The 10,274-nt window shown below is 34.5% G+C and overlaps 2 protein-coding genes across 6 annotated transcripts in view; one reads left to right on the forward strand and one right to left on the reverse strand.

Moving 5' to 3' along the window:
* LOC127069520 (uncharacterized) overlaps nt 1–7,213 on the reverse strand; it is a 45,028-nt gene extending 37,815 nt beyond the window's left edge. Inside the window, exon 1 of the mRNA XM_051006626.1 lies at nt 7,061–7,213. Within this exon, the coding sequence (XP_050862583.1) occupies nt 7,061–7,136 (76 nt within the window). The 5' untranslated portion in view covers nt 7,137–7,213. The remainder of the gene's footprint in view (nt 1–7,060) is intronic.
* Nucleotides 7,214–8,318: 1,105 nt separating this feature from the next.
* The window catches only part of LOC127069522 (methylenetetrahydrofolate reductase), a 12,283-nt gene continuing 10,327 nt past the window's right edge, over nt 8,319–10,274 (forward strand). For all 5 annotated transcript variants that reach the window (XR_007783592.1, XR_007783594.1, XR_007783595.1 and 2 more), the window contains exons 1-5: nt 8,319–8,873; nt 8,982–9,393; nt 9,453–9,673; nt 9,751–9,911; nt 10,185–10,274. The exon at nt 10,185–10,274 is cut by the window's right edge and continues 233 nt beyond it. Coding sequence is in view for 1 of the 5 variants with exons in the window: in XM_051006629.1 (XP_050862586.1) it covers nt 9,182–9,393; nt 9,453–9,673; nt 9,751–9,911; nt 10,185–10,274 (684 nt within the window). In the remaining 4 variants the exon portion in view is untranslated. The remainder of the gene's footprint in view (nt 8,874–8,981; nt 9,394–9,452; nt 9,674–9,750; nt 9,912–10,184) is intronic.

Here is a 10,274-nt window from a genome sequence, read left to right on the forward strand (position 1 = left end):
TTTGACCACGAACGTAAAAGTTTATACATACGTACGTATACACGTATATACTACTTTGTATATACATGTATACTTCGACTCGAAGCTTTTAAAGACAGACAGATAGATAAATAGATGTAACAGCTGATTGGTGACAGTGTGAGAAGAAATTTCTGTAACCGCGATCGATCTTACGAATACGGAAGCAGTTTGGTTTTTTTTTTTTTATAAGATTAACAAACTGTTGACAATCCACGTACGTTGTGTTAAAAAAAAGATTTTTTTGTTTTTACGCTCATCGTTCTTACGTCATTAACTTTCTCTTTAAACATGCGAATTAATCACGGAAATTCATACATTAGTCAGATTCGTATATTTCAAGTATATAATTAAATCTAATCGTTTAAAATTGATCAAGGTATGTCAAAAAAAAGAAAAAAAAAAGATATTTTTAAGTCGTACAGATCGAAGCAAAAGTTTCTGAATAATTTCAAAAATCGGTTAAATACTTTTTTCAACTTGGTAAAAAAAATATTAAAACACTGCAAAGTAGATTTAGCGTCAATGCGATTAAGTAGGCAACTGTTAGTTCGTGTTAAATATTTTCAAGTTATTTCTTGTCTTTTGTCAACCAAAAAATAACAAATGAAACGAGTGCCAATTATCCCTAATTCAAAATATTTTGGCGATATTTATTATTTATATTATATATTATTGACAAACACACACACGCGCGCGCGCAAATGTTAAATACATCTCGTCATTCGTCCATAATGCATTGACAATTGGCAGAAAATAAATCGAGTTTAAAACCTGTAATTCGAACGACACGAAAGATCGAACACGTGCTTTCGCTTCGAGTGAAAGAAATTGATCGTAGTATTGAGATAACGATGTTTCCGATCTCTACGAGTCGAACTAATGAGCGAGATGCGATCGATTTTTCGAATATATCACAATCGATGATTTCTAAAAGTTTAGCTTTCGAATTGGACGTCGTGCAAAGTCGAAAAATCGTAAAAGAAAAAAATGAAAAGAAAAGAAAAAAAAAAATAGAACAATGTTCGCATTCTTTATTTTTCTCGTTCGTGGGAACTCTTCTTTCACTTCGAGAAGTATCCTTGAAATCTTTGGACATATATACGTCAGCGAAATAATTTATTGTCTATCAGGCTGTCTCAAGTGGATTCGAAGATGGTATTTCTTATATCTAAGATTAACGGAACGAACAGAAGGGGGATGAGCAATAAAAACGAAAAAATACGAGAGATTGTAAGACCAAATGCAAAGTGAAATTAGGCTAAACTAATAATTTGTACTTTCGACGGTAAGAGTCAATGTACGGTGACGAGTGGGTGGTCGTGCTTATTGCGAATTATCTTACTCGAAATAGAGCATAGTTAAAATGATTCGCCTTTCTCCTTCGCCTGTAGAAAAGGAAGTGGGAAAAAAGAATGGAGGAATCTTCTTTTCTCGATCGTCGATCTCATTCCGCGATGATCGATCAAGTATCGATCTTACGTTTTTTTGTTACGGCGCGTTTTTATATACGCGCGTATGTATCTTGAAATTTTATTTATATTGATTTGATTAAATTGCTTATAAGAAAAAATTAAAATGGAATATAAAATTGAATATAGCAAAATTTAAATAAAAAAATTTTTTATAAGAAATAATTAAAAAGGAATACAAAATTGAACATAACAAAATTTAAATAAATAAAAAATTGCATTTATACAAAGTTAATTAATACTTTACTCTCCCAAATGACCTTCCATCTAATTATGACCTAATCAATAGCCGTCTCGCGCATCTAACATCGATTACCTTCGAAGATCGAATCGACGAACTTACTCGAAGACTAATCGCTAGCATCCGAGATATTTCTTAAAGATGAAAATTCCAAGATATCGACATCGATATAGAAATAATCTAAGAGATCTAAAAATAAGCGAAGGACTTTTTTCCCTGAATTTACATCGTATATATACGTACGTATATATTATTAAAGAAAAAAATTAAACGACTTAAACGTTGTTAAATAAAAAACATTCTTATCGTTCTGATCGTTAAAATACAACTTTCGACAACAAATTATCTCGAGAGTCTAATTGAAACGATTTCGATTTTATTCAAAGAATAATCTCGATCTCTCGATTAAAAGTAGGTCTACGAAAATCGATAAGTAAAGAGGTAGGTATCGAAACAAAGTCGAATTTGCCGGCAGCAAACTAAAAGATAAATATCAAAATTGGAAGTTCTGGTTCGATTTCTGAATGTGTCTGTGCACACACAGTGTGTGTGTGTGTAATATGTGTGTATATATATATATATATATATATATATATATATATATACATATATATATATGGGTGCTACACCGATGATTCCTTCGTAGCAGAAAATTACATGCGGCGAGCACCGCACGATCGCCGATTTCTTTTCCAATTAATGACTCCCTAGAGAAGAGCAGACCTCTTGGCTAACGCTAATACGCAATGATAGTTGAAACGTTCCGAGTATTCGATCTCGACGATCGATCGGAATCGAATGTAGAGAGAAAAAGAGAAAGAGAGAGCGACCTGACCACATCGAGATTAATTGAATAAATAGAAACACCGGATTGTGAATATCCAAACGAACGAATGTGTGTGTGTGTGTGTGGTAGTGGACAGAAAATCGGACGAACTAATATGCTTCTACCTCGTTCGATGTTTTATAGAAAAAAAAATAAATAAGTACAAATAATACGTGGATGAACGAAGAAAGTAATGAAAAAATTGTATTTCCCTTCGAAAATATAAATATAAATATGAATAGTTTCTTAATTATTACATTTTCTTGTATATCTATGCGTATGATATCCGAAAAGTCGATAAAAGAGAACGAGGGTATAAAAATCTATTTTCGAGTTGTAAAAGTTCTCCACGTTGTCAAGATAGCTGACATTACTTATTTCGTAATCGATTATCTATATTATTCGCGTCAACTTCCATGGTGTTCTCAACACTTTTCAAGAGCGACGTGGTAGCTGGAGTTTCAAACTGTTTCCCCTCTTCATTCAGAAAAAGGTAACGTACAGCGTTCCATGTTTGCTCTTCTTTCGAACTACCGTGTTCTTATTAAAGTTGTAATACCGACGTTACGTAGAACGTCCAGCAGGCACCTTTTACGTAGATCGAATAAGTTTAATAAAAGTTGTACATATAATAGTGCGAGGAATGACTTAACGCGCTACGTCGACTTCAATGCGCAATAATAAAATTTATATCTTACCCGATTATTTAATCCATCCGAACGAATTTTCCCAAAATCGACAATATTGTTTCTCTATCCTTTTTTGTAAGAAATTCTCGAAATTACTTTTTATGATCAAACGGAAACTAAATAAGAAATATACAGATGCAACAATAAAAAAAAGGTACTTCTTCTTTCTTGTCGGATAAGTAATTCAAATCGATTAGCTTCAAATGTTTAAAGTACGAAAAACACAAAATATATACGTGCGTGCGCACGTGTGTGTATCTCATTGATCTGTCGGCTTATCTTGAAACGTTTAAGAAGAACGAAAGATACATGAAAGACTTGGCGTAATTGGTAGCGTTTACAAAGTGTAATTGGCATGTTGATATCGGAACCGGCAGATAGGAAGCTCAAACGACGAACAGAAGCAATCGTTGAACAAGATACCCGAGAGTTTTGTTTCGTTGCAAATGCATTCGAAGTGTACGCGCGATTGGAACTTTCTAATCGGCCGAGTCCTACCTTTTACGTGGCTACGGCGCCCTCCTAATCGACGATAGAAAAACCACGAAGAAAGAAAGATCGTTCCTACGTCGCTCGGACTCTGTCGTTCCCTTCTGAATACATATATCTATAACTATATACACGTATATATTATATGCAGATAATGTAGATTGGCGAAAGACTTTCGTGTGGCTTTTAGAAAGCGGCGATAGTGATATTAAAATAATCAATAAAATCAAGTTGGATACTGTAATTATAACAAATTATATTTTTAAAAAATTACGATTACTATAACGTAATCGTAAAGTTCGATAAACTTTCGATCGATATCACAACTCTTTCTAAATATATAAGACAATTTAGTTTCGGATGAAAATTAATATTGTGCGAAATTTTGACTATTCTTATGTCTCGGTAGAACTTATACTTTTAGTAAATAAAAGAAACTTGAAAAGTAATGAAACAAAAAGCATAGAAACTTGAAAATTTGTTCTAGCGAAGTTCTAATGAAACATATAAGATTTGAAAGAGTTAAAGAAAACGTATCTTGTATATTGATTGATAAAACACGATTAATTAATTATCTATTTACTTTTCTAATAGGAAACTTTAATTTCATCCGTTGGTAACGATAAATCATGCTACCAATGAACGAAATCTTGGTTTCGCTATAAGTAAGAAATACATCGATACGAAAGAAACTAAGAAGATAAAGTGGGCGATGCACTTTGGAAGGAGAGAAGCCGATTCCAAAAAGGAAAGAACGACTATTAGATGCACGATATACGGTTCGTAATAAAGAACAAATACGGTAGTAGTCCGCATTACAGGCGCAACGCGAGCGTAACGTTACACGCTATTTGCAGTCCCAGTTAGAACGCGATTTATTCACACGATTATTTCCCTTGGTTTTATTAATAACAAAAAAAATATACACAAATAAATAAATATATATATAAAAATATAACAATATATATCATTTGTAAAAAAGTTCTCTGTGACAAGCTACCCATACGTACAATCGTTCGTACGATTAAACATCGTCCTCTTGATCGATTCGTTATCCTTCGTCTATCCATATTATACTACGCATCTCGTATTATTATTTACAAATATCGTATAATTATCGAACATTGTCTTATTTCGAGCAACTCGATATTATCTTATTATTTAATTGTCCAAACTACAGGCTCGGTACTTTTTTTCTTTTTCCTTTCTTTCTTTATCTCTTTTCTTTCGATCACGATTGATAATAATAATCTCAGAAGTGTTCTCTGAAATTATAGGTAGCCTGCATAATTGTACGAGAAGTGAAGGAAGAAACGAGAAACGTGATCTAAGCGGTAAGAGTGTATAACTCGACGGGGGAAATCGAGATCGCACATGACTAACGAGTACTCATCTCGGCTTCTTCATGTAGGTCGTTACAACTTCATTCATTAACTCCTTGATCCCACTCGATGGAAAAAGAAAGAAAGAAAGAAAGAAAGAGAGGAGGGGGAGAGAGAGAGAGATACGAGAAATCCTAGAATTTAATCAAACTAATTACCCTAAAAGATAATGATTTTTCATTAGAAAAAAAAAAAAATCTCAAGAGAAACATGTTCGAGAAACATCCTCGAGATATATCGACTTTTACGTCTAACGTAAAAGTGGAATTACCCTTCCTATTATGGTAGAATCCGATACGAACGAGTCTAACGGGACGACGACAACGCGACATTAACGCGATGCTTTCACCTACGTGAAAATACATCTTTCACGAGTTAAATATTTCACCGGGGCTAAAAATTATCGAGAAGGTGAGAGACGAAATTAAGAAGAAAAAAAAAAAAAGGGAAAAAAATATGGAAAAAAATTCGTCGATCCTCTTGGCGGAAACGAGTTACTCGTTTAACGTAAAATGTCCAACGCTTTCACGCTTCGTCTAACCTACGAAGAGACGACTGAGAAAGTCAACGGACATCGGGCATATACGGTTAAATAGTGCGCGCGCGCGCGCGCGTATGTGTGTATACGAGAGAGGAGAGAGAGAGAGAGAGTTACATCATTTTACATTAGAAGGAAAAGCACGTAAGTGAAGAAAATCCGTTTGCACGATTGCATATTCCATTCTATATCCTTAAGATAAACGATATATGTATATGTAATGTAATACTTAATAATTTACGATATTACAATATACGAGATAGATATTACTTTTTACATATCGTATTTCATATTGATTTGTATCATCTGTATATTGTTTATTTATATTTGAACATAAATCTGTACTCCACGCATACACACACACGCGCGCGCGCGCGGACTAACGTCGTCACGTTATCGTCACGTAATTATTTCTAAATTCTAATTAATTAATTTGACTTCTATCCAATTCGCATTATAACCTATGTTACTTCATACACAAAAGTATTTTTTTATATGGTCCAGGATCCTTAAAGAGAACAGCAACGGGATCGTTCGTAACGCATGGCAAGCTTATGCTAATCGATCTTACGCGTACTATCACTCGAGTACATTGCGATATTCGTTTTTAGAATAAGTTTCCACTTACGACGAAGAGATAGAGCGAGAAAGAGATAAACCGGTAATCGCAAAGAAACGTTCCGGAGTAACGGTCGAGTGTGTCTCCTCGGCAACCTTCGACAAACACCTGCGAGAGCACGTTCTGTCCTTTTTATATATATATATATACATATATATACGTATGCATGTATCAAATCAACACGTATCTATACACCCATAAAGCGGACTCTTTAACGCTATTGCATAATTACATGGGATCGCCGTAAACTCGAATGGACGAGAGAACACCGACGACGTAACATTTCAAATTATCTATGTAATTTTAACATGTAACGTGTTAAAATGCCAGAGAGAGAGAGAGAGAGAGCGCGAAAGCTCCATCAATGATCTCGTCCAATTCTAAACTTTGTCAGTTTCTTCGATTAATTAATTCTTCGATTAAATTTCACGACAGATGATCTATCGTTACGTCGCAAGATTACGTTTATCTCGTTTTAACGTAGAAAAAAAGATACACGTACACGCTCTTACGACTCTTAATCTTATTTGAACAAGAATGAAATCCCTTATCCTAACCTAACTCGAATGTTCAATTATACATACACAAACGATAAACACGATCTTAACTCGTGTACACGATTATACGTATATCCGATGAATAATACATCGTTTACATTGTTTACATAGTCTCGATCTTAAAGGTTAAACTAACCTATACGTATGTATACGTATTTGCATTCTAACGAATATTTCCAACGAATCGTAAGAAAGATATTGAAGAGAAGAAGAAGAAAATGGTACTCACCGGATTCCGTCCAACAATCGGTGGAATTTTGACACAAGGCTGTCCAGTCATTTTTAAGATCCTTAAAAGTCGCCATGATAGTCCAAAAATTCCAAAGACGGCCGTTCCTCCCTTCGGCTTCGAAGCAAAAAATTTCTTCTTTCTTCTTTTCTTCCCCCGTTCCCCTCCTCCTCCTCCTCCTCCTCTTTCGTCGAACTTTGTAAAATTTAACCGATGTCACACGTTGACGTTAAAACGCGATCTAACCTTCGCGATCGATGCAAACGAATGCTTTCCCTCCGAAATCTTACGCGAACCAATGAAAAACAACGAAAACGACGGAGAAATAAATTTCGAGCACATGGGTGATACCAAGGTGGTCGTGATTATCTTCGACACGCGCACGCTTGCTTCTGGCCGGTTCCACCCGCTCTCTTCCCTCTCTCTCGCTCTCTCACTCTCTTTCTTACTTCTTCCCTCTCACTTACCATCTATCTCTTTCTCTCGTTCGTTCACTCGCTCTCTGGAGAACCTGTACTTGCCTTTCTCTCTCACTCCTTGTCACACACCGTAAACACACTCGCCACTTTGCCGTAGTCGATCCTTCGCACTGTTTATATTTTTATGAACGACTCATCTCGAGGTTACATGTTTACTTTTCCCTTCTTATCCCCACCTTTCCCACGCTTTTACGTACATGTTTACATTAATCATGTTATATATTAATACATCTGCCTTCGACTTATCAGTCGAATACGGCGTGTGAAATCGAAAAGCGTCGATCTGTTTTACCGACCGATGTTCATTCCACCCTACGCGTCTATAACATGTTACGCGTTCCAGATAGAGATAACCTATTAGCTTCGATTCGTAAACCGTGCGAAGATATATTTTCATGTACCGATGGTAAAGAACCGATCTATTTTGCTGACTGTACAAATTACTTCCTTCTTTCTCGAATATATCTGGAATGGGTATATCGAGTGAACGAGGTTGAGCTTCGTCTTCTTATCCAAATAATCAAATAGGTCGGTAATATGAAAGAAGACCAGAGCATGGTCGAATCGTAACGAACATTGTGAGAGAGCGAGAAAAAAACGATCGAATTCATATAATAAAAGATTAGTATATACCTTTGTTGTCGCGATTTCGTATCGAGACGAGTATTCCTTCGAATTTATCGATAAATCGATTTCTGGAGTAAACGATATCGATCCTTGTGTCGATTAGCTAACGGTCGTTCCGAGCTTCCTATGACGTAATCGCTTCGCCTGGGTTGCGTCATTCTTTTTCCATCTCCGCATGCACGTCCCAGGGATTCTCCCGGGATTTATAGCATTATTATAGCTAAATGATCAATACAGCTTCCAAATTATATAACTATACGCATGCGCTATATTTGGAGCATTATTGATTTCATTTATTCCGGGTCGTATCTCGAATCACATCCCGGGTCGTATTCCAGGTCGTATCCCCGGTCTTTTCCCAGGTCTTTTCCCAGGTCTTTTCCCAGGTCTTTCCGGATCGATCGTTATAACTAAATGTGCAGTACACGTAATATATTCGCTTATTCGCTTGCTGTGCCTTGTGCGAGTTGGATGCGTCCAACGGAAGATGAGTTCGGTTGCGAGGATGAGTAGTATAAAACATTCTACGAATAGAAATATTTAATATAATTGATATTCGTGATATTAAAGCCGTTATCGACAATTATACACGACATGGAAAAGAAGCTATTTTTGGTGAAAGTATCTCCTTCTTCTGTGGACAAATTATATTTATCCAAGAAGACTAAGTTTAAGGGCGATTAAAACGATCTTATATATCCATGCACGTAAGTTTTAATTCAAAGAAAGTTTATAAATATATTAAGTAGAATTCAGTACGAAAGAATAGAAAAGAACATTAAATCTTTATTGTTTCGCTTTATCATTGTGTGTAGGATAACGGAACCTTTCCTTTCTAATATGAAATTGAGATGAATTGCAAAATATTTTTTATTGCAAAAATGAGAATAATTCTGATCAATGAGATATTCCTGCTGAAAAGTATTACACTGCAAAGAAAGTTGATATTATTATTTATCAAGTAAAATAACCCAAAATTTCTATTTGGGCTTGATATTTCCAGTAGAAATTAATAATGAGAAGTTTTGTTGCGGGAATAAAAGTAATGTTGGAAGGAAAGATCAATAACGACGATGACTGTAAGATAACAAAGGATTGTCAGTTAAATAGACGTACGAATGAATTGGTTCATCTGCAGCAAGTGATTAATGAAAAAATTAATAAGAAAGAAGTATTCTACAGCTTCGAACTTTTTCCGATGAAAGGATCTAGCGATATTTATAAAAGGTTGGTATAGTAATAAAGAATATAAATTTCATAATGTTTCATAAAATTTTTGGGTTTAGATTCTTTGCAGAGATGGACAAATATTCTCCTTTGTTTTATGCTCTAACTTGGCATACTAAAGGTCTTATAAATTCTTATTTATCCTTGGATATAGTTGAACAATTTCCTTCTCGTACGTTATTACATGTAGCGGCTAAAGGTTTGAAACGATCCAACGTAGAAATGATATTAAAAAGAGCGTACAATCTTGGAATAAGAAATATTTTTGCACTTCAAGGAGGTAAATAATACATATTCTTTATCGCTCTAATTACAAATCATAGATTTGACATTTTAAAATAATTAATCAAATTTCAGATTCGATACTCGAAGATGGTGATTTTCCACATGCTATTGATTTAGTCAAATTTATTAGATCATGTTTTGGTAAAAAATTTAGTATTTGTGTTGCGGGTTATCCCGATATGCATCCGTTATCGCCAAACAAAGATTTTGATCTCTTTTATCTAAAAGCAAAAGTATGAATCTTATATATAATTTGTTTCTTTAAAGTTCGGATAAATAATTTCTTGGAAAATTTAAATAGATTCATAAATTAGAGCCAAAAGAGTATAAGTCATTATGAAACTAATAATCTCAAATTTGTCCAACTATTGACATTTTATAATTAACAATATTGATCTTTAATTTATACGTTAGAATTGCAAGATAATTGTGTCCACACGAAGCTTGTTACATGTAAGTAGTACTTGATATATAAATTATAATAATTTGATGTCAATTACTTATAGGTTGACGCAGGTGCAGATTTTATAATAACACAAATATTTTTTGAGTCTGATACATTTATAAATTTTGTTAATGATTGTAAAAATATTGGA

Source organism: Vespula vulgaris, chromosome 15 (genome assembly GCF_905475345.1).
Source record: "Vespula vulgaris chromosome 15, iyVesVulg1.1, whole genome shotgun sequence".
Taxonomy (NCBI): Eukaryota; Metazoa; Arthropoda; class Insecta; order Hymenoptera; family Vespidae; genus Vespula; species Vespula vulgaris.